Below are 24,874 nucleotides of genomic sequence, written 5' to 3'. Positions count from 1 at the left end.
AACCTGGCTGACCTTGAGGGTCAGAAATGATTAGCTCTGATGTACAGTATAAGCCAATATTCTGATCATTTACCCATGTTCTTGGTACCTAAAAATAGTTGTATTATATAAAAACATACGCATTGCCATACTGGGACAGACTAAAGGTCCATCAATCCTAGTGCCCAATCCAGATCACAAGTATCTGATGATAAGATCCTAAAACAATTAAAAAAAAACAAAGTAACATTTCAGCCTCTTTCAGTAAAATAATGCATGGAAATAAACTTTATAAAGGTTAATTTAAAAAGATAAAAAGATAAGAATAGCCATGCTGGAAGAGAGTTGGAAGGAGGGAAAGGCAGATTATAAAATTATATTATATGTATATGAACAATGAATGGAAGAAATGGCATTATAATTAGTACTATTATTATGGGAACAGGGTCTGAAGCAGAGCTTGGGCAGGATCTATGGTGTTGCTTTTATCCCCCCTCCCCCTCCAAAAAAAGCATTCCGCTGCTTATAGATAACTCGCCTTTTAGACACCTAAATTTAGGAGCTTAGTGAAACTAGGAGCATGAATTTAGGAACTTTGATCTAGTAAATTTTAAACTAGGTCAGATTGAGAATCTAACTCTCAAAGTTAAGAGTCTAACTCTGCCTTGAATATTGGCCTGTTAAGAGTCTTGAGGTTTGAGAGATAAAACAGTTATCAACCTAGATGGTTCAAGCTACCACTACTACTACTACTACTACTACTTATCACTTATATAGCACTGAAAGACATGCAGTGCTGTACATTTTGACATTTATAGAAGGTCTCTGCTCAGAAGAGCTTACAATCTAACTTGGACAGACAGACATGATATAGGGTTGGGGATGCAGAACCCAAGGTGAGAGGAGATGAATGCACTCTCAAAGAGGTGGACTTTTTATTGAGCCTTGAACACTGCCAGAGATGGAGCCCGCCGTAGGGCTTCTCTGTCCTTTTCCTTTCTGCCATGGAGTTAAAAAGTCTATACAACACTTACCTGACGTTTTGAGTGTTCACTGTATTCTCCAGGGATATTATGGGCACTCTTAATTAGAGTCCTGGCAATATGGTAGTAGTAGACACTGATAATGGTAAGCGGGATAAGGTAATAGACCAGGAAGATCAGGACAGAGTGGATTTTAGGATGCATCTCGTCATTCTGAGGGTATGGCATACAAGCAGTAAAACTGGCATTATCGGTGTAATTTATATGGGCTATCTCAGCATATACAGCTTCCGGAACAGCTAACAGCACAGAAATGATCCAGATGGCTGTGGCTTTAATACAGGTCCAGACCACAGCACTTGAGGTTTGGATATCCATTGGATTTACAACTGCCTTATACCTGAGGGAGAAAAAAAAAAAGATTTGTTTGAAATCTGGCTTTAGATGGAAAATCCAACATGAGCTTCATGAATGAACTAGATAATGCAAGCCTTTATCAATATATAAAATAAATATGCTTCCTTTCTATAATTGGTATAGCATGCTGACAACTCTCCAGCCAATATTCAAAATGACTGATCTGGCTGGAAATGGCTGCCAAGTGGATAAATCGCTTTTTTTACATAACATAAGACTTTATTTATATACCGCAAAATGCCTTTCGGTTTGATGCGGTTACAAAAATATAAGTACAACAAGAAGAAGAAGAGAATTTTAACAATAGTAAATAAGTAAAAAAACCATTTGTATGAAGTGGTAAGGCACTTAGGTAAATTTTAAAGCTATCCTGTCTTTCTCAGCGACAGTTAACTGATTATCTCAACTGTAAATAGTCAGTGCAGAATTATAAGCGGCTAACTCCTGGGCATTCCAGGGGTGGAGATGGGTTAAGTACCGATATTCAGCCCCTCACCACATAAGTAAACTGCTTAAATTGGGTCTCATAATTATCAGTCCTATCTTTAAGTGGTTTTGGTTTATGTATTGAGGGGATGAATATTGGCATAACTGGCTATGTTCTTGCCAGCTAATAAAAAGGATATTCAATGCTGAAGCCTAGACAGGGTTGGAATTGAATATCCAGGAATAATGGAGAAAGCAATCAGCAAAATGCTCACCAACAACAACTGAATATCAGCCGATATGAATTTCAGTGTAGCGCCTCTCAGGCTAACACTGGGATTAACCTATTTTGCAAGCCACTGGTTGAAATTCTGATCTTTTTGTAATTAACTTTCAGGCTATAGAAATCACTGAAGACACTTTTCAAAATGATTCACCATAGTAGTGAGGGATGTACTCAGGTAACCTACCTAGCTGAAAACTGTTCTCACTCGTTCCAGGTAAAAGCACACAAGCAGTTCCATAGCCATATGCTTTTAGCCGTCCTTGCTAGTGTAGCAGTGCTTTGGAAAACAGTGTATAGATTAGTGCTGCCTGATTCACGATTCGAATTGATTCACCGATTCGAATCAGGTGAATCAATTCAAATCGATTCAATTTTAAGAAAAATCGACCTCCTGATTCGATGGCCGACCCTTCCCCCCGTACCTTCCTAAAGCTAATACGGCAGCCTACGGGATCGCTGGTGTTTTAGTGATCCCTGCAGCTGCCCGTTGTCGTCAGCAGCACGTTCTTTCTGCTACAGTCCCGCCTCTCGTCTGACGTCAGGGTCAGTATCGCGGCAGAAGAAACGTGCCGCTGAGGATGACGGCAGCTGCAGGGATCATTAGAGCACCAGCGATCCTGCAGGCTGCGGTATTAGCTTAAGGTAAACGCGGGGAAGCTGGGGGGGAGCATGCCTTCGTGGCAGGGGAGCAGGCCTTGGTGGCAGGGGGGGCAGGCCTTCACGGCGGGGAGGCAAGCCTGTGCAGAGGGAGGAGGAAGAGTGCCTTTGTGGCGGAAGGTAGGCCTGTGCAGAGGGAGGAGGAGGAAGGAGTAAGAGAAAGGAGATGCCAAACTTGGGGTGAAGGGAAGAGAGAGACCAAACCAAAAAGAGGGGGAGAAAAGCAGAGGAGAGGTGCTGGACTAATGGAGAGAGGGAGAGAGAAATGCAAGACCACAACGGGAAGGGTACAAGAGGGACAGATACTGCTCCAAAGTAGGTGGGCAAGGTGCAGGATGGCAGGAGAGATAGTAGGAGAAAGCCTGTACCTGGGGAAAGGGATACAGGAGGTAAGGAAGAGAGAAAGAAGAAGCTGCCTGTACCTGGGGAAGGGGATACAGGAGGTAAGGAAGAGAGAAAGAAGAAGCTAGATATGGGGAGAGATAAGATGCTGGGCATGGAGGGAGCATAGGAACATGGACAAAAGGGGGACAGTACTGGAGAGGAAAATAGGGACAGGGACACAGAAGAGAGATGCTGGATGAAAGGGTAGTTGAGAAAAGGAGAGATGGTAGATCTATGGATGGTGGGGGTCCATTGCTGCAGCTGCGGGGGGATGGAGATGAACAAAAGGAAACATGCCAGACCTCTGGGGGAGGAAATGGAAACAGAAGGGAAGGACAGAGATGGAAGATGGATGGTTAGCACGGAGAAAGAAGGAGAGCCTGATCAGAAGAGAGCCAGACCAACATGATTTGAAAAATGACCAGACAACAAAAGGTAGGAAAAATAATTTTATTTTCTGTTTTGTGATTACAATATGTCAGATTTGAAATGTGTATCCTTCCAGAGCTGGTGTTAGACCACGAACGTGAGCTAGGATTTAACAGAGAGAGGAAAAGTCTTTTTTGTTTGCTTATTTTGTTTACACCACAGGACCAGTGTGGGTAGGAGAGGGCAAAGGGGGTGAAGAGGCTAAAAAATAAACCCACCAGGATGTTTGGAAAAAAACCACCCAATTGGGCAGGAAAATCGAATTTTCGAAATTTATTTTCCTGAATCAGGCAGCACTAGTGTATATCTTCCGATATCCCTGCAGCCCTGAGAATCCATAATTTGCTTTACTGAAGAGAAGATGAAAGGTTTGCAGAAGAAACACCAGTAACACCAGTCATGATGCTTTGTAACCCTTAGCTGCTCCCAGAAGAGACCAAGAATCAGCTCAGTGCGTGTGTGTGTGTGTATGCCCGTGCGTACACAGGGTGTGGTGTTTGGGCAGACAGCCAGCGATAAAAAAAGCCTAAAGTGACTTTGTAAAAAAAGGGGGGGGTTATCATCTAGATGCCCCCTTTATACACCCCTTGCACACATAAATGTTTAGAATGCTAGCACTTCCACATATAGGGTACTGTATACACATGTACCCTTGATTTCTGTATATGGTGCTCAAATTTAGACACAAGCTCTTAACCAGCAATATGCTGGTTCAAATGCTACTCCTTGGTACCCAGGTACATTAGATAGAGTGTGAATCCACTGGGACAGACAGGGAAAAATACTTGCATACCTAAATGTAAACCACTTAGGCTATAAGTGACATATAAACACTAAAATAATCTAAATAAATAAGTGTTTTGAGAATGAACCCATATAACTTTTATTACAAACTTGACAGACTTTATTTATGTGAAGGAATTGTTGTTTGACATTACAAAATGACATTCAACAAACGCAGCGAAGAGTTAAACCATGGGGCACCAACCTTTAGCCAACATGAACAAGTGGTGGGTGTGTTTAAATCACAGAAGTAAAATAGCTCTTATAAACGAGATTTGCAAAAGTACACAAACAATTTGTCCCTTCGTAGCCACCGCACCAATATTTACATCAGTATATTTTTGAAAGGAAACAGCTCAGGTTATTTCCTTTTGAGAAGTGGCGTATTACACAGAGGCTACAATCCTGGTGGGGTTTATTAAAATTGTCACACTATTTCTTAAAGCACACTTGATAGGAATATTCCTGTGGATTCATCAAAATGTGGTCTAATAGAAACTATTGGAGCTGTGGCAAACCCAAAATTCAAGAATGCTGCAAATAGGATGCTAACAGCCAGTTATTGATGTTAATTGGCACTCATTAAGATTTGCATGCACATCTGGCTGTGCACTATTCTATAAGGCATAGCACTTAACTCTGCTAGTGTGTAACTCAAAAGAGGGCATGACCATGAGCATGTCAGGGACGTTCCGAAATGCTGCATGTTTAAATATTTGAATGGTATTAATGTACAAGCAAGTCTTTTTCCAGAAACAGAGAAGCGGTAAAACTAGAGGATGTATTATGAGGATGCGGGGTGGTAGATTTAGGCACCCCTCCTCCACTCTGCCCTCCACTCCTCTCCTTGCTGTGTGTGTAGCTTTGTACCTTTTTTTACTTCCCCAATGAGAGGTTGCTGTCCGTGTCGGCATCAGCACTCTCTCTGACATCACTTCCTTGGGCCCTAGGAAGTGACATCAAAGGATGAGCCGACACCGACATGCTCGCGCCAGAAAAGTTAAAAAGGGAAGGGAGTGCGCGTGAGAAGGGGGGCAGGGAAGAGGGGAGAGGCACCACCATCCTGGGTGCTTCTCACCCTTACTACACAACTGGTAAGTAACATGCATCCCTGCCACTTTAGGTGCCCACATTTGTGCCACCTCTGTGACATGTGTAACTGCAGGCATCTACATGTTAAGCACATTGATACTGTGTTACAATAGTATTCTATAATGATACTTGGGTATCCAGATGCCCAGTTGTGGGATAAACCCTTTTGTGTGTAAATTGTTTATAAAGTATTTTTTTTTTTTTTTTTTTTTAAGACTGCTCTGCAAGCTAAAACATTCGGAACTGTTCTGCAGCATTTGGTCTTATCCCCCATGGATTACTGTAATTTAGTCCTTTATGGGTTCTTAGTTTCCTCTGCTAAAATGCTTCGAATGATTCAATAAGTAGCTGCTTCTTTTTAATGGGAAAAAGGAAATATGATCATATTTCTCCCGTGTTATAGTCCCTTCACGGGCTCCCTGTGAAATGACACATTCATGATAAGATTCTTTTGTTGATTTTTAAAGTGCTAAGACTATGTATGTATTTGCCAATATTGATTCCATTGATATTATATTGTTCTTCTCGCACACTGAGTTCTCAGATCCAAAACATAATTATCTGTGTCATTAATGAATAATGTCCACAGGGCAAATATTCATAATAGAATGCTGCTTATTTCAGTTCCTTGTCTGGAATCATTTGCCTCTTAATATTAGAATGCTAACCGATCTGGAAAAAGGCTAAAACACATTACTTTGCACAGATGCTTGTAGAAATATTATAATCATACAGTTGTATTTTATACAGTTAGTTTGCTTTAGTAATTCATTGTTTTTACCTCTTTCTATTGTCTGTTTATTTTTTTTCTTTTTAGTATTTCTTATGTTTTAACACATCATTGCCAAAGAGATTAGTGATTATCAGGATATACATAGTCCTAAATAGAAAGCTGTTCAGCACGGTAAGAGTAGAGGAGTTACCCAATGGTTAGAGCAGCAACCTAAGAATCAGGGCGCCTGGTTCAAATCCCACTGCTGCTCCTTGTGATCTTGGGCAAGTCACTTAACCCTCCATTGTCTCAGGTAGAAAATATTTGCTCCTTTTAATAATAAATAATAATAATAACAGTTTATATACCGCAGGACCGTGAAGTTCTATGCGGTTTACAATGCTTAGAAATGTTATAGACTGAGTGAATAAACAGAGTTACAGATTGAATGAACAAACAAAGTACAGATTTAGCGACAGGTGATTCTTGCGCTCGGTTATTAAGGACTAAGATTGAATGGATTGGTCTCCTAAGTATTTCAGGAATAGATGTGTTTTCAGACGTTTCCTGAATTCTCCATAGGTAGTAGGCACAAGCAATTGTTCAAGGTCTTTACCCCATAATGTTGCTTGATGTGCGAGAAGATGTTGATGATGACTTTTAAATTTACAACCTCTAACCGGTGGAGAAACGAAGTTCAGGTGTGAGCTTCGCTTGTGTCTGTTGGTTGAGAAAGAGAAAAGGTCTGTTATGTATTTAGGGGCTAAGCCATAAAGTACCTTGAAGCAAAAACAACCAAACTTGAATTTCACACATGCCTCCATTGGTAGCCAGTGTAAAAGTCGATTGGAAGGTGTCACATGATCAAACTTCTTCAATCCACAAAGTAGTCTAACCGCTGTATTTTGAACCAGTTGCAATCGCCGCATGTATTTCTGGGGGAGTGCCAAGTAGGCGATGTTACAATAATCGAGTTGACTCAGAATAAGGGATTGTACTAGAATTCGAAATGATGAGGCATCGAAGTAAGCTTTGACGGACCGAAGTTTCCAGAGGGTATAAAAGATTTTTCTGATCAAGGAGTCCACCTGGTCTTTCATGGTCAGGTTTTGGTCCAATGTTACACCCAATATCTTCATAGTGGGTTGAATTGGATAGCTGAGGTTGTTGATACACATTGGTGCTTTAGTGTCGAGTGGGTATGGCACTGCTATGAAATAATTTGTTTTCTCTGAGTTTAGTTTTAGTCTGAATTTGGTCATCCATTGCTCCATCCGATTTAATACTTCTGTTGCTTTGGGGGTGACTTCCGAGACAGAGTTGGTGAATGGGATGATTATCGTGAAGTCGTCAGCATAGCTAAATAGTTTTATCCCCAGCTGGGATAGTTGTGCACCCAGCGAGGACATGTAAACATTGAAGAGCAAAGGGGATAGCGGTGATCCTTTTGGCACACCAGATGGATTGCTCCATGTATCTGAGAGATCGTGATTAAAACGGACTTGGTATGTGCGTGATATAAGGAAACCTCGAAACCAGTTCAGTACTTCTCCTCTGATTCCGATTACTTCTAGGCATTGTAACAGTTTTCCATGGTCTACCAAGTCAAAGGCGGAACTCATGTCAAATTGCATGATTAGGGCGTTGAGGCCCTTACTGAACAAGTAGCGCAAATTGTCCAGAATGGCCGCAATTACCGTTTCAGTGCTAAACAGAGGCCTAAAACCAGATTGAGTTTCGTGCAGGAGGGAGAATTGTTCAAGGTATTCCATAAGTTGGGTGTGTACCAGTCCTTCCATGATTTTTACCATAAATGGAATAGATGCTACAGGTCTATAGTTGGTTATTGATGTTGCTGGTTCTTTACAATTTTTTGGGATTGGGGTTATTATAATATGACCATTGTTGGTGAGGAAATTTCCATTATATAGATTATTGGTTAGATAATTAAGTAAGGATAATTTAAAGCCTAATGGAGCTGCTTTCATAATCTCTGGGGGACATGAGTCCAAGACACAGTATGAATTAGAGTATTTGTTATATAATTTGATGTAGTTGTTCCAATCTGAGTTGTGGAAGGAACTCCAGATCATATCCGCTGGTATTTCATTTCTTGGTATATCAATTGATTGATGTTCGTATGCAGGAATTGTCGAGTAGTTGTTTCTTAGGGTTTTGATTTTTGAGTGCTAGTTCGTTTGCTGAGGGTAGTTTGGCATTATGCATGGGTTGAGTGTGGCGTGTGGTGTCGAATAGGTTTGTAACTATGTTGAACAGTTCTTTTGTATTGGCTCCTTTTGAGCCAGTATTAGATGAGTTGATTTTGGAAGAGTAAAATGTTTACGTTTTTCTTTTATCTTTTGTTTGTAGAGTTTTATGTTGGATCTCCAAATGTTTTGGTCTGACGCTTTTCCCGTTTTTTTCCAGATTCTCTCTAATCGTCTTACTGATTGTTTCATTGTTAGGAGTTCGACGTCAAACCATTTGTTGTATTTGTTTGAACAGCTTTTGCTCTTTCGTATTGGGGCAATTTTATCTAAGATGGACGTGCTAGTTTTCATCCAGTGAGCATGGAAGTCAACTTCTTCTTCTTCTTCTACTATCTTGTAGTGTGCTAGAGCTAAAAAAAAGTTTGAGAGGCACTGTCATAGCTTGTAAGTTTCATGGCTCCACATCATTCTCTTCTTGGTGGGGCTGAGAAATTTTCAGCGGCCCCTCGTAGTCATGTGGACTTGTATTATACTGTTTTTACTCCTGTGAGACAAATGTTTCTTTTGTAAGACTCCTAATTCTTGATGTATGTCCCTCCAGGGACAGAAAAATACCTATTAAGTCAAGGAAATTTTATTATTTTTTTCACAGATTACACAAAACAAATCTTAAAAGAACCATAATAATAACAAAAAAATATCTTGTTTATCCATATGTTTCTGAAAAATACCTATTATACCTAAATGTAATCTGCTTTGATAGTTTGCAGGCAATATATAAAAAATAAAATAAACAGACTTAAGAGGTGGAATGGTTTGGCTGATGTATAAATTATAGAAGCATGTATGGTCATCTGCCTAGAATGGAAAGGCAATAAAATAAAATGCAATTCTATCAAACTTCTATAGCTTTATAACCTTAATGATAAAGAAAAAAAAATTTTGCACAGCAGTTGAGACAACCAGTCTATTTTTACCATCATATTTGTTTTATCAGGCAAAAAAAAAAAAACAACCAACAATCAGGCAAATACGAGTTTAATTTGTTACAATGCTGAATTGGCAATGGTCAATACATAACCATGCATTTGTGTTTTAGGATTTAAAGAACAAATAATACAGATTGGGGCCCTAAAAAACATAATCACATCAACATTTAAATGCTTTTCAGAAATGTTTGCAAACCTGTTTGTTTCTGCCAACTGCTACAACACAATTTGCATACAAATAAAATATAATGAGAACAAATTATAGACAAATCTTCTAAACAGCAGTTAAATAAGACTCATTCAAGAATGAGTCCTAGAGGTGCATCTGTTTCAGTCTCATTTATTTGAACGCATGCCTTATTCATCTGAATTGCTTGACGGTAACCTGACAACTAGGATGAATAATCATCTGTCTGCAGAATACACTACATTAATCCCAACAAGGATTTTCCGAGCAAGGAGTGGGATTATTTTTCTGAAATGAAAATTAAACAATTTTTTTTTACAATAAAACAACATCTATAGAAATGGCTCAATTATCCAATAACAAATAAAAAAAGAAAAGAAAACCATTTCAGCATCTAGATACTATCCCCCCTTCTTCAAAAGCATGCAAGAGGTTTTTAGCGCTGACCAACTAGCTGAATGCTTTGCGCTGCTCCGACCATCGGTGCAGCGCTGAGCATTCAACGTGCCAGCCGACGCTAAAAACCTCTTGGTTGCTTTTGTAAAAGGGGAGTGGGTATATTTTGGTGGATAGATTTTATGTTCAAATCTTTTTATGTTATTGAGGAATAAAGACAAAAGAGAAAACAAACACAGTGCAGTCCAACTGGTATCCAACAATAAATAAATTATCAATATAGGAAATACATCCATCCCCTACCCCCTTAACCAAACCCCATTACCGCCACCCCAATCCCCTCCCCCCCAAGATGAGAACAAAACAGAAGGCGATCAAAAGGTCTCAAGCACTCCAGAGGCCCGTACCCTTGCGGCCCCCCAGACAACTGCAGACCTCTCCCCCCCACCAAAAAAAAGGAACAATAATAAGAATATGCAGTATCCGATCCCAAGCAACAACTCAGTGTCCATCAGATTCCTTAAGACAATGTATTCAAAATAAGGCTTCGACCTCGAGGTGATAGTGAAGCCAAATAAGCCCCACAAACAAGCAGAGAGCATCTACGTCTACGAGTGTGACCCACCGCCTCTCGGTGGATAGATTTTAAAAGGGAAAACAGAAGAACAGCACCCAGTTTTGACAAGTTCAAACCAACATTATCACTGTCTGAAAACTGCCTTACCCCAGCAAAAAGTATGAGTATATATACTAGTCTTTAAATCCGTTACATTAACGGGTGCTAGAATATATGTCTGTCTGTCTGTCTTTCTTTCTTTCTGTCTCTCTCCCTCCCACTGTCTTTCTTTCTGTCTGTCTCTCTCCCTGGCCCCTATGCAGCAACATCAGAAGCATTTCTTCCCCCAACTTCCCTGTGCATCAGCTGCAGCAGCATTCCATCTCCCTCCATTTTCCTGTGCAGCAGCATTTCCCTCCCCCACCCCACTTCCCTGTGCAGCAGCAACAGCATTTTCCTCCCCCCCCTACTTCCATGTGCAGCAGCTGTAGCAGTATTTCCTCCCCCTCCATTTCCCTGTGCAGCAGTATTTCCCCCTACCCCCCTTTCCCTTCCCGCGGTCTAGCCTGCTCCCTTAGTCCCTTGTCGCCCCTTCCCTTCCCGTGGTCTAGCCTGTGCCGCCGCGGCTCCTCTCACGATCGCCACCTGTGTTGGAAGCCTTCTCCGATGCAGTTGCGGCTCGTGAGAGGAGGCGCCGCAGCGGCTTTTATCTTAAAAATTAACTTTGGCCGGTAGGGCCGTATTTCCTTCCCGCGGTCTGGCCTGCTCTTAGTCCCTTGCCACCCCCTTCCCTTCCCATGGTCTAGCCTGTGCCGCCGCGGCTCCTCTCACGATCGCCGCCTGTGTTGGAAGCCTTCTCCGATGCAGGTGCGGCTCATGAGAGGAGTAGCCACAGCGGCTTTTACCTTAAAAATAAACTTCGACCGGTAGGGCCGTATTCCTGGATGGAGGACTGCGCGAGGTGGAGAGCAGGGAGGCCCTCGCTTTTGAATTTGTCTGGCGGTCATTGGCACAGCTAAGCACGCATGCGCACTCCTGCCGGCCAGGGACCTACGGATCACGGATCACGCAATTAAGAGTGCGCATGCGCGTTTAGCGTTCTATTATAGTAGATATATATATATATATATACATACACACATACTTTCCTGCACATTAAGGGGGAAACTTATCATCCTGGACTACAGTTAAGACATACTATTTCACGGTTAACTCCAGTTATGAGTAATTAACCCCCCACTCTTTTTAAAAGTTGTGCTAGTGGTAATGACACCGAAACCCATTAATTCCCAATGGGCTTCAGTGTGATTACTGTGGGCCACTGCACTAATCAGCTTAGTAAAAGGGGGGGAGGGGGTAAGTTTCTTTGCACAAAGTAATAAAGTTAGTGGTAAAAGTCTTAACTGTAGCCCACATTGATAAATACACTCCTGAGAGGGCCTATTCCCATGGACACATTTAGATCAAAGAAGGAAATTTGAGTGCACAGAATATATGTTCAAATCTTCCCACATTATGTTCCATAGATAAGTAGCCACAGCATAAGCAGGTGAGTTTTGTATCCATGGTTAGTGTATCTGGGTTTGAAAAAGGTTTGGAAAAGTTCATAGTTTACTATTGAGACAGACATGAGGTAAGCCACAGCTTGCTCTGAGATCAGCCACTACAGTGGAACCTCAGTTTGCGAGTGTTTTGCAAGACAAGCAAAACACTTAGCAAACTTTCGTCTCGCAAAACGAGTGTTGACTCGCTACACCCAGGGGTGGGTACCTGCCTGTGGGTGCTGCAGCCCTTGCAGCGTGGTGGCCTCCTTTCCCGGGGGTCCCCGTGCGGCTCTCCTCCCTCTTCGGCCGATGCCTCGGCCGTCCACCAGCACCTCCCGGCTTCCTTTTCAAGCTGGCCATCCTACAGACGCATGCGCAGGATCTCTGAACTCCCCCGTCAAGCCGGCGCCGCTCCAACAACACGTGCACCACGTACAACTCATCTGATAAATCCATATGCCTTTATTCATCCAAAATTCATATAATGACTCATGACCCGAGATGCGCATGTTTCGGCCTTCTCAGCCTGCCTCAGGAGTCTTGAGTCTTCTGGTATATAAAAAGATGATGCACAAACTCACTGAATGCTGCTTGGGAAGGACGTGTAGCGATGCTGAACACTGCGACCTAGCTACACGTCCTTCCCAAGCAGCATTCAGTGAGTTTGTGCATCATTTTTTTATATACCAGAAGACTCATAAGACTCCTGAGGCAGGCCGAGTAGGCCGAAACATGTGCATGTCGGATCGCTGAGTCATTATATGAATTTTGGATGAATAAAGGCATATGGATTTATTAGATGAGTTTTTTATTGTGCACCATTCCGATTGGGACAATTCCACTTTTGTTCTGTGGCTTTGACTTTGTGGTTTTGTTTCCCCTGTTTTTTCTTTGTGCCTATTCTTAGGTACCTACATCATCAAAATAGTCTCCATTACATCAGATACAAACTTAGATTATGAAATGTCCAGAAACAGAAAAATATCTACTGCACCAGAATGTAATTCACCATGAACGGCTACTGAAAAGGCATGAACTAAATGCAAGCTATATAATAAACTAGTGGTCTCAAACTTGTGGCCCGGACACCATATGCGGCCCGCCAGGTACTATTTTGCGGCCCACGGTCTGTATTAGTGCTGTCTGTACTAGTGCTGCCTAGTCCTCCGGCTTCTTCCCAGCCTCCCGCTCTTACCTTCAGATAGTTACCGCAGCCTGCAGTGAGAATTGCCGGTGCTGTAGCAATCCTTGCAGGCTGCAGTCGTTCTCAGCAGCACGTTCCCTCTGCCGTGATCCTGCTCCTAAAGTCAGAAGAGGGGCGGGACCACGGCAGAGGGAACATGCTGCAGAGGCCGGTGGCAGCTTTCCCTGGCGATTTCTCTGCAGGCTGCGGTAATTAGCTGAAACTAAGACTGGGAGGCCAGGGGGGAAGCTGGAGGACGCTGCAAAGAAGGGGGGAACATGCAGGCCTTTGGCGGTGGAAGATTTATAAACTATAAAGAGTTTTACCTCATGCAAAATTGGCATTTCTTTAATAAGACATTAACTATTTTTTCTGAGGCCCTCCAAGTACCCACAAATCCAAAATGTGGCCCTGCAAAGGGTTTGAGTTTGAGACCACTGTAATAAACTAAATAGCAATACAAACTAGAGCTGAAGAGCTGAAAATTTTTCATTTCATGTTGTTTCCCATGTCTTTTATGGAAATGTTTGCTTTATTCGAAGGTGGGGGTTGACTATTTTGTGTCATTATTTATTTATTCATTCATTCAGTTTTCTATACCATTCTCCCAGGGGAGCTCATGGGAGCAATGTCATTAAAAATGTTCCCTCTTTGCCTAAGAGCATACTTTGGGGCAGATGCACAGGACACCGGCATTGTGGAATACAGCACCGGAAAACACCACCTCGAGCACTGAATTGGAATTATTGACCAATCAACACTAACAACATACAAATTATATGCAAACTTCTAGTGTTGAGCATTGGTCGATAAAGGAGTCCAAACATGCTGTAAGCACAACTCTTGTACACATGTTCAGTGAGTCAACCCCTCCCAAATCTCTCTTCTCCGACCTTAAAAAAACCCAGTGGTCCAGTGGATCTTTTCTGATCCCCCCTCTCAAAAAAAAAAAATGGTCCAGCGGGCCCACCGACTGAACCCTGTGGGCCCTGAGCTGGGCCTGCCTGACCCCTTAGAAAACACTAAGCTTTGGTGGTCTAGTGAAATTCTTCCTCCCAAATACCTTTTGTCAGAGGCAAGTAGAATTCCTACTCCCTTCTACCTCTGGGAACACCCTTGTTAAAACAGCATCATCCAGCCCCTACCCGGTGCATTCTGGGATGTACTGGGAGGGGCCTAAGTACCATATAAGGGCTAAACTTCTTGACATTTCCCATGTCATTCCAAATGACAGGCCCACCTCTAACAGACTATCAGAACTGTTAATATCCAACCATGTTGTCCTCACCTTCCTGGAAAATACCTGACCACCTACTAACCTGCCAACATTATCCCCGTTTGTTTCAAGGGAGCCCATGACATTGCAGGCTGTGGGGTTGCCTGCTAGTTTCTGTCAGGCTACCCCACAGCCTGCAATGTCATGGGCTCCTGCCTTCTTTCTCCATCTTCTCCTTATCACATTTCATCTGGATGAAACACCCTGACAGAAAATAGCATTCTCATAAACAATAACAACCAAACAGAGATGTAAAGATGACTTAGATTCATTAATATCAAAGAACTATGCTTTCCTAGTGGAAGGGAAAAAAAAAACCTCAGTCATAGTCGCTATGTTTGTTTGTTTGTTTTTAATAACAATTCTCGTAGCTTTAAAACATCAATGGGCATGCTGATATGAAGCCTAAGTACCGTGTGCAAGGGTTTTTTATTTTGTGAAAGCCTGAAAAGAACAAAAAGTGGCCATTGTCAGCATAGAAACATAACACTGGCACAGCAGTGCAAGTCTGAAGAAGCCACAAGATATGCACACACATAAAACAAGTTATATACATGAATGCACATAATGAGCTGGAAGTTTTTGATGTTTTTAAAGCCATGAGATTTTTTTTTTTATAAACTAACAAAAGGGATGATTTTATAAGTGGCACCTAAATAAAAAGTGCCAGCCACATATCAATTATGCTTAGGTACCATTTATAGAATCACAGCTAGTGGCGCCTATGTATAAACTTAGGCACCTGAAATGTAGGCGAGAGCTTTAAAAGCCTACATTTCAGGCGCCTAAGTTTTTAGAGAATCGTGCTCAGTGGCCCCTAACTCATGTTCTGCCTATAGAAACACCCACTTAGGCGTTAGGCGCTGCTAAGCACATTGCAATAGGCACCTATCTTTCAGAGAATCAGAACCTATCTCCCAATTAATTTTTTTTCACCAATTATTGAGGCTGTTAAAGTTGTTTTGCCAATTGAGTTAGGCGCCCTTTATAGAATCAGCCCCACAATGACTATTAGACACAGAAAACGTACTATAGCAAGTAACCTATGTTACGTTGTGTGTCTAAGTGGGTTCAAATGCTACTCCTTGTGACCCAGGTACATTAGATAGAGTGTGAATCCACTGGGACAGACAGGGAAAAATACTTGCATACCTAAATGTAAACCACTTAGGCTATAAGTGACATATAAACACTAAAATAATCTAAATAAATAAGTGTTTTGAGAATGAACCCATATAACTTTTATTACAAACTTGACAGACTTTATTTATGTGAAGGAATTGTTGTTTGACATTACAAAATGACATTCAACAAACGCAGCGAAGAGTTCAACCATGGGGCACCAACCTTTAGCCAACATGAACAAGAGGTGGGTGTGTTTAAATCACAGAAGTAAAATAGCTCTTATAAACGAGATTTGCAAAAGTACACAAACAATTTGTCCCTTCGTAGCCACCGCACCAATATTTACATCAGTATATTTTTGAAGGGAAACAGCTCAGGTTATTTCCTTTTGAGAAGTGGCGTATTACACAGAGGCTACAATCCTGGTGGGGTTTATTAAAATTGTCACACTATTTCTTAAAGCACACTTGATAGGAATATTCCTGTGGATTCATCAAAATGTGGTCTAATAGAAACTATTGGAGCTGTGGCAAACCCAAAATTCAAGAATGCTGCAAATCTTAAAAGGATGTCTTTCTCGCTGCAAAACCAAACCTTTTTATAAATGATTGTGTTTGCTTGTGAATGGGATATCTTTTGATGAAATAAGTCCGACTACGCACAATTCTCACTTATTATGCCAGAATAGGATCTGATCAGACACCAGGGTACCTATATATGCATAGGCATCTAGTTATAGAGAGAGAGTTATTACCTTGACACAGTTAAGTAAATTTAGAGCACAATGGGCCAGATTCTAAATAAAGTGCCAAAAACTGGCACTAACTAGAACAACACTTAGCAGGATTCCATAAAAGGCATGCACCATATATAGAATCACACGTAGTTTTAGGCCAAGAAAGATCAGCTAAGTTGTGCATGGATCATGCATATTCTACATCAATGCACATAATTTTTAGAAATGTCCATAATCTGCCCATGCTCCTTCCTTGGCCACGCCCCCTTTTCAGAAGCACATGCTAGAACTGACACACACCACTTTATAGAATGTGCCTACCAAGGGCTAGATTCACTAAGGGCACGGATTGGATCCGATCCGTGAGGGATCCAAACCGATCCGTATCTGGGGGGGGGTTGATTCACGAACAAAGGGCGATCGGAATCACGCCCCCAAGAGACTCAATCGGATCGCTGAACATCGATCCTTGAGCATGCACAGACCATCTGTGGATGGTCTGCGCATGCGCTGGCCCTCTGTGCTCGGCAGAACAGGGAAATTTCTTTTTTGTGAGGTTTTTTTTTCTTCCCAAGCCTGTGGCTTTAACCCGCTTTAAGCCCATAGGTTAAAACCACAAGCTTGCACTTCAGGGAAGGGTGGGAGAGTCGGGGCGGCAGGAGAGATTTGGGGCAGGCAGGAGATCAGGGATGCCACTAGAGGTGGGGTCCAAAGACATCGATACGTCAGACTTGCTTCTATGTGGGGGTTGTCCAGGAGGACCCAGGACTGGTTCTTGGAAATCCCTAAGGAGAGAGCTTCAGTGAGCCCCATCCTGTCGTGTCCTGAGCCGCAGTTTGCTACATTACATTAGTGTCTTCTATACCTTTCAGTTCTAGGTGGTTTACAAGAGTTGGCCTGGGCATTTCCAGGGAGAATACATGGTTAATAGAAGTAGTATGCGTCGGGATCTGTGGAGGGTCGATCAGGTTTAATTAGATCATTTGATAAATTTCTTGAATAGAAAGGTTTTACGTTCTTTCCTGAATGTTTTGTAGTTGGGCGTTATAGTCAGCAGATTGGAGAAGTGGCAGTGTAGTTTCGCTGCTCTGGTGGCCAATAGTCCATCGTATAGTCCTTGTTCTTGTCCAGTAAAGTACGGCATGAGCCTACGAAACATCTCCTGGACTCCTGCCCATGCTCAGGCCTTGCACCTTCACCGCCTTCGAGTCTGTAAATCCAAGACCCTTCTACGCCCTGTAATGTTGCGATTTTGAAAAAGAATTTTCCCTTTGAAGCACTTCAAATATAATTTCATAAAGCATTCTGCAGGAGGTCAGGGCTGCAGGAGTTCGGGGCAGGCAGGAGATCAGGGCTGAAAGCAGGGCAGCAGAAGGCAGGGCAGTCGGAAAGGACCTGAGCGACTGGTCCTCAGCAGTCTCTTGTTTGTGATCAGCCAGCCCAGTCGGTGTTGCAGGTTTTTTGTTAGTGAATTGCTGTCTGCCATCATTTGAATGCCGTTCCCCCTCATTTGCATGCGTGGATCGGAGGATGGTCGGGACACAGGTTAGTGAATCAGGTTGGAGGGAAATCGGGTTGCAAAGGGGTCGCAAACCGATTGGTTTGCTTAGTGAATTTAGCCCCAAGTTGTCTGTGTAACTTCTAACTAGTGCCAATTAGCCAATTATGAGGTGTTCGTTATCTATCAGCACAAGTTGGTCTTGCTACACAATTACGTTGTGCGCCCCAATTTGCAGCACAACTTACAGCGTTACATACTGAATTTGGGAGAATGTGCAGAAGGATATATGGAACTGGCATGATCATATTCACATAGTTAAACCACCAGCCATTGATAATCACAGCCTTGGCAGAAAAGGAGTTCCAGCCACTGCTGAAGAGCTACACCCACTGCTTGGCTCTTGAAACTCAGGAGGTTACAGCAGTGCATCGCAAACTGTGTGCCACGGCCCACTAGGGTGCCTCGCGAGATTCCAGGTGTACCGCCAGACGCCGGGGAGGAAGAGAGGCGCTATTGCCGAGTGACTGCACATCCTGTAGGCAATCAGCCGGCGCCGGTGCCTCTCCTCCTCTCCGTGCCTTTTCTTTTTGCAGAACCCCCCCCACACACACACAATGGCATCTTAGGGCCCCATCTGGAGGGCCTCCGCCATGCGCAGATGTTGACGTGATGGCATCATGCATGTGCGTGACATCATTGCATTGACGTCCACGCATTCCGGATGACCTCGAGCCGTGGCCCTCAATTTAGTGTGCCGCCGGCTCACAAAGTTTGCGAGACACTGGGTTACATAATTATTCTTACAACAGAAGAGGAAGAGGGAATTGACATTGAGACAAACATCTGCACACCTTCAAATGAAAGCTCACAAGGGGAGATTCTCTAAATGGCATAAAAGGCATGCACTCTTTAACGAATAGTGCTACGCATCGATCCTCATGCCTAACAATAGATGCTTGGTCAAAGGTTTATATAAGGACGATTACAAAAACAATTTGAAGTGATGAGTGAAGAGATCAAAGGAACTTAAATGCAAAAAATAAGATCTCTAAATAGGCAATCTGAAGAAATCTTTACTTCAAATGACAATGAATTAGCAAACTCGTTGTGTAGGAGTAACATACACTCAGAAGTGTGTAATTTAGTTTTGAGCTTCTATACAAGCACTTTGAGTTTACTCACAAGGTTTTTCTATTACTTTTGACAGAGTACAAGTTGCCAAAATTAGACACACTGTCTTAGATTGAATACTTTTCAAGCACTTTTCATGCTTCTGTGGGTTCCTTGAGAAAGGCGTACGAAACGTGGTCTGCGTCGGGACCCTCAACACTCTAAGAGCTAAGTCAACTTTTGTTTATGTGATATAATCATTAAGAAGTCACTTGATTTAAAATATAAATAAGTGCATACACAATGACTGGATGGTGGGTCCAGCTATAGGGACTTAGGTCCTTGGCTAGATTACACGCTTCTGAGTGTATGTTACTCCTACACAACGAGTTTGCTAATTCATTGTCATCTGAAGTAAAGATTTCTTCAGATTGCCTATTTAGAGATCTTATTTTTTTGCATGCGGATAACAATAGATGCTTGACATAAGCCTCATGAAACTAGTGTAAATGCAGGCACCTAAGCTTGGTGCCTTGAGGCAGTATTCTGTAACTAGGCACACAACTTTTAGGAATGCCACCTTAGGAGTTGCACACTAGTAAAGTTTGGCACTGTGCTTTATAGAATACACTTCCCCCTCCCTATTCGCGGTTTCGTTGATTATTTACAGGGGTTTTCCCCAGCCCCCCTCCCCCCCGGAGAGACGCTCGTTGGCAGCCCACATTTTTAAAAAAACAGTCCCGGAACTTGGATCAGGGCAAGGAGGGAGGCGGGCCTTCGGAAGCGGAGGTGGCCATCAGAAGTAGAGGGGGGCCATCGGAGGCGGAGGCAGAGAAGGCGAGCAGATACCCCAGGAGCACGGACCTTCCCTGGTGGTCTAGCGGTGTCGCGGGGCAGGAGCGATCTTCCTACAGTCCTGCCCCGTGCCGAGCCATGCTGCTGAGTTCCTGTGGTCTCACGTGACTACAACAGGGAGTTCCCGTTGTAGTCTCGTGAGACCAAGGGAACTCAGCAGCACGGCTCGGCACGGGGCAGGAGTGTAGGAAGATCGCTCCTGCCTCGCGACACCACTAGACCACCAGGGAGGTCCGGGGGCGGGGCAGAGCTGGCCCAAAAATTATTCGCGGGCCGGCTCTGCCTCTAACCTCCGCGAATAGGGAGGGAGAAGTGTAGTTTGCAGCCAGATATACTTTACATGCAAATATGAATGAGTGCCAATTAACATCAATAATTATTTGTTAGCACCTAATTATTGGGAGTTAAGGCTTGTTATTCAATTAATCTGCATGTGCATCTCAGGTCTGTACACATATCTGGGTGATAATGCTCTAGCCCACAGGTGTCAAAGTCGGTCCTCGAGGGCCGCAATCCAGTCGGGTTTTCAGAATTTCCCCAATGAATATGCATTGAAAGCAGTGCATGCACATAGATCTCATGCATATTCATTGGGGAAATCTTGAAAACCCGACTGGATTGCGGCCCTCGAGGACCGACTTCGACACCCCTGCTCTAGCCAATGGTATATGAAATCCCACAGTCCAATGTATAGAGTGTGAATAAAGGGGAATTGAGGATCTCAGAAACCTGCTTGGGAATTGGTAAATTAACCTTTAGCCAAGACTGACCGGTTCCATATTTCAGTCATTGATCCTCTACACCTCTCCATCCTATTCTAAAACTCCCTTGCTCTATTAAAATTTATTGATTAATTATTCTTCATTAAGACTTTTATGATCACTGTTTCACTTTTGGATAATTGCTTCCCATCCATTCAGCAAAGAAAGTAAATCACTTATCATTTTAAAAAAAGATGCAGATATCCATGGCCTGACGGGACCCGTTTCGCTAACTCTAATGGCTTTTTCAAGGGTTCACTGGTGGCTCTGCATATCTTTTTGCTAACATCAGTTTGGATAATGCTCTAACCCCAGAAGGGATAGGTTCTAATTAAGCCTAGAGGAGCTAGGAAAAGTCATTTGTGCAAATAATGTAATATTTAATAATGAAATGAAATAACTCTGCTAAAAGAGTATTTCACATAATCAAATTGAAAACAGGCCCTTTGGTGTTATAACCCTTCATGTCTGTCCTTGTTGCCAGGGGAGGGGGAGAGAGATTCAGTATTTGTTCTCCCTCGACTATACGGCTTGCATCCAGTTATTTGACTACAGTAAATGAATGGGAGGACCTACAGAATTTTAAAATCGGCACTGTAAAGTCGAGCAATAAACTCAGCTCCACACTTTGAAATTAAGCAATAAAATCAAAGTTTTCTAATATTTTCTGAAAGTCCCCTTACCAAAAGCGATCAGTGAGTCAATGAGCAGCTGCAGCCTTGAATGCCATAACACCAGGGACTCAATTCAGCACTAATCTTAAAACTGATGGAATCTGATTTGCCTTGCATTCTTCCCTTCCACTAGAAAAAAAAAAAAGTACTTGCAGCTTGTGCAGTTTTGCCACACACTTTTACACTAATAGTGGTGAAAAAAGATAGTCATAAAGCAACATTCATTATGTTAGAGACGATCAAAAAGTTAGCTAGCCATCCTTCCTTTCTATCTGAGTGGTCCCTTTTCCCTAAAAGCCCGTGATAAGGTCCTGAGAATTAGCACATGCCTATAAAAGCAGGTACCGGGAAGGGGGTAAAACGTGGATCTTAACCGCACGTCCTTAAAAATGTGAGGTCCTTGGTACTTTTAAAGGAAGGAGTAAAACGCGGACCTCACGGACCTGACGGACCTCGCGGATCTAAACCCGCACGTCCTTAAAAATCTGAAGTCCGTGCCGCCTGTAGTTAGTTTCTGGCTCTGACAATCCTCGGTGACAACTTAGCGCTGACGGATCCGTCTCAGCATAGGGAGGGGAAAGTATTAGGATCCGTCAGCGCTACAATGTCACCGAGGTCTGTCAGAGCAGATTTTCAGGGGGGCTGCAGGAAACCAGTTTAAATGATTCGTTTTGGAGCCGCTCCAGCACTAGCACTAGTCTCTGGCTCTGACAGACCTCGGTGACATTTTAGCGCTGACGGATCCTAACACCTTTCCCTCCCTATGCTGAGACGGATCCGTCAGCGCTAAATTGTCACCGAGGTCTGTCAGAGCCAGAAACTAACTACAAGTAGCATGGACCTCAGATTTTTAAGGACGTGCGGGTTTAGATCCGCGAGGTCCGCGTTTTACCCTTTCCCTACTTTTAATCTCAGCATAGATTATGGCTCTGACAGACCTCTATGACAATTTAGCTCTGACGGATCCTAATGCTTTTTCCTCCCTATGCTGAGACGGTGACACTTTTAGTCTCAGCATAGGGGGGGGGGGGGAAGCATCAGGATCCGTCAGCACTAAATTGTCACCGAGGTCTGTCAGAGCCAGAAACTAACTACAAGTAGCATGGACCTCAGATTTTTAAGGACGTGCGGGTTTAGATCCGCGAGGTCCGCGTTTTATCCTTTCCCTACTTTTAATCTCAGCATAGATTATGGCTCTGACAGACCTCTATGACAATTTAGCTCTGACGGATCCTAATGCTTTTTCCTCCCTATGCTGAGACTGTGACACTTTTAGTCTCAGCATAGGGGGGGGGGGGAAGCATCAGGATCCGTCAGCACTAAATTGTCACCGAGGTCTGTCAGAGCCAGAAACTAACTACAAGTAGCATGGACCTCAGATTTTTAAGGACGTGCGGGTTTAGATCCGCGAGGTCCGCGTTTTACCCTTTCCCTACTTTTAATCTCAGCATAGATTATGGCTCTGACAGACCTCTATGACAATTTAGCTCTGACGGATCCTAATGCTTTTCCCTCCCTATGCTGAGAATGTGACACTTTTAGTCTCAGCATAGGAGGGGGGGGGGGGAAGCATCAGGATCCGTCAGAACTAAAGTGTCATAGAAATCTGTCCGGAGCCTAAAAGTGGCCACGGACCTTAGATTTTTTTAAGGACGTGCGGTTAAAGATCCGCGTTTTACCCCTCCCCGGACCAAAGGCGACTTCCCGCTTCCTCGGCTCTTACCTGTCGGCGCTGAGCGCGGTGAGCGTGAACACCGAGACCCCCACCGACGTGAGCTGGATGGCCGGGATCAGCCTGCAGCCCACCTCGCCGAACGTCCACTCCTGGACGAAGTAGCGCAAGGCGTCGACCGGCACGCAGGTCACCAGCAGCAGCAGGTCGCCCACCGCCAGGCTGGAAATGAAGATGTTGGGCACGCTCCTCATGGCGCTGCTCGTGACGAAGATCTTCACCAGGGTGATGTTGCCCAGCAAGCCCACGGTGATGATGAGCAGGTAGAGGGAAGGGATCACGCATCGGACCGCGAAAGCCGCCGGCCCCTGCTGGTCCGCAAGCTCGGGCGGAACACTGGGCGAGGCGTTCTCGTTCCCGGGGGTGCTGCTGGCGGCGGACTCCTCTGCCATCCTGTCGGAGAAGGAGACCGTTTCTTTCATAGGACAAGTTGCAGGGGGGGGGGGGGGAGGATTGAGAGATACACAAAAATGTCTGGTGGTGGTGGTGGGGGGGGGTCCTGTTCTTTCTCCCTTGAGCAACAAATTAAAAGGAGATAAGTTGTACCGAGGATGTTTGCAAGCACACGTGAAAAGAATAATAGAACTTTGCTGCGGCTATTTTCTTCGTTCCTGGGGGGCAGACTTACTTCCTGAGCCGTTTCCTCTTTGAAAAAAAACACACAAAAAATTGTTAAAATTATGCAAAGAAACAAAATATGTGGGGGGTTTTAGTTTTGAACTGCAGTTTCTCCCGCAGATTAGACACCACCAGGAAGCAAATGAACTGCTCCCTTGTGCATGCTCTTTAGGAAAAGTGCTCTGTCCAGGGCTGTGTATTTTTAAAGCTCATTCCCCCCCCCTCCCCCTCCCCCTCCCCCTCCCCCCGGTTTAGCTTTCAAATTTAAGTAGGGAAAGATGCCTGGACTAGTTCACCAAACAACTGCTTTCCGAATTTAAGCAACATGAATCCCCAGCACAGCTATATCTTCTGAAATTGTTCATCAGTGATTATGATACAGCAGCAAAAAGCTTAAGCTATAACTGGGGGAGGTTTTCAGACTCTTCTTCCTGTAGGCACGGTGGTCTTCTGACTTAAGAACTGAGGAAAGCCGAGTCCATCTGCAGCTTTCTTCTTTAGGGCTTCTTTTTATAGACTAGAGATGGGAGGAGCTGTTTATCCTCCCACGTACATACAGTGGGTACATTGACTGCTTTTCTAAGTCCACCCTCCCCATGCGACATTTAGCAGCACCTGAGGGAACTGTCCAGGCTAGAAGCAAACAACCCTGACTCCTAGGCTAGTCGAAACTACACTGTTAACAGCTGTCTGGCTCTTGGAGCTAATCAATTAGCCTGATATCTCCAGACAGTCAGAGCTAGTGTTAATCCAACCCCGTGTTCTGCAAGCCCAAGATTTTTGCTTAAAGTTGCAACACTTTTACAGGATTTCTTCTTGCCTGTCGTCTTGCTAAAAAACAACAACAACCCAATTAAATGCTCAGTAAACAAAGCATAGGAAAAAAAATTAACCAGATAAAATATTTAGGCTTATACATGAGCATTTCAAAATATATCTAATAAGGAGATGTCAAGCTATGCGACTGTGCAGGAGAGACTGAAGAAAACAGAAATTGTCAAAGCAGGACTTATTGCCATGGCTGTTGTTGGCATGTCTGTTTCAATGTAGCCAACAAAGTGTGATACTGGTACTTATTCCTGTAGGTAATTTTGGCATATAGGACTTCTGAACACCCAAATGTTTGCAAGTAGGCTACCCTTCCTCATCACAACTTACCTCCCTCCTTGACTAGTTGGGAAGTGTGAAGGGACACCCCTGCAGCTCTGCTCCCTTCTAACTGCCCTGCACTCTTATAGTAGAAGGAGACATGGGCTGCCCCAAGTGGTGCCTG

The 24,874-nt window shown here is 43.5% G+C and overlaps 1 protein-coding gene across 3 annotated transcripts in view; it reads right to left on the bottom strand.

Annotated features, from left to right (window-relative positions):
• NMBR (neuromedin B receptor) overlaps positions 1-23,817 on the bottom strand; it is a 44,816-nt gene extending 20,999 nt beyond the window's left edge. For all 3 annotated transcript variants that reach the window (XM_033937831.1, XM_033937832.1, XM_033937833.1), the window contains exons 1-2: positions 22,975-23,817; positions 1,014-1,362 (exon numbers count right to left, since the gene is read on the bottom strand). In XM_033937831.1, the coding sequence (XP_033793722.1) occupies positions 1,014-1,362; positions 22,975-23,405 (780 nt within the window). In that variant the 5' untranslated portion in view covers positions 23,406-23,817. The remainder of the gene's footprint in view (positions 1-1,013; positions 1,363-22,974) is intronic.
• Positions 23,818-24,874: the final 1,057 nt, after the last annotated feature.

The sequence above is a fragment of the Geotrypetes seraphini genome, chromosome 3 (genome assembly GCF_902459505.1).
Source record: "Geotrypetes seraphini chromosome 3, aGeoSer1.1, whole genome shotgun sequence".
In the NCBI taxonomy this organism is placed as follows: Eukaryota; Metazoa; Chordata; class Amphibia; order Gymnophiona; family Dermophiidae; genus Geotrypetes; species Geotrypetes seraphini.
Note: the sequence above shows the minus strand (reverse complement) of the source record. Positions and strands in the feature narration are given on the sequence as shown.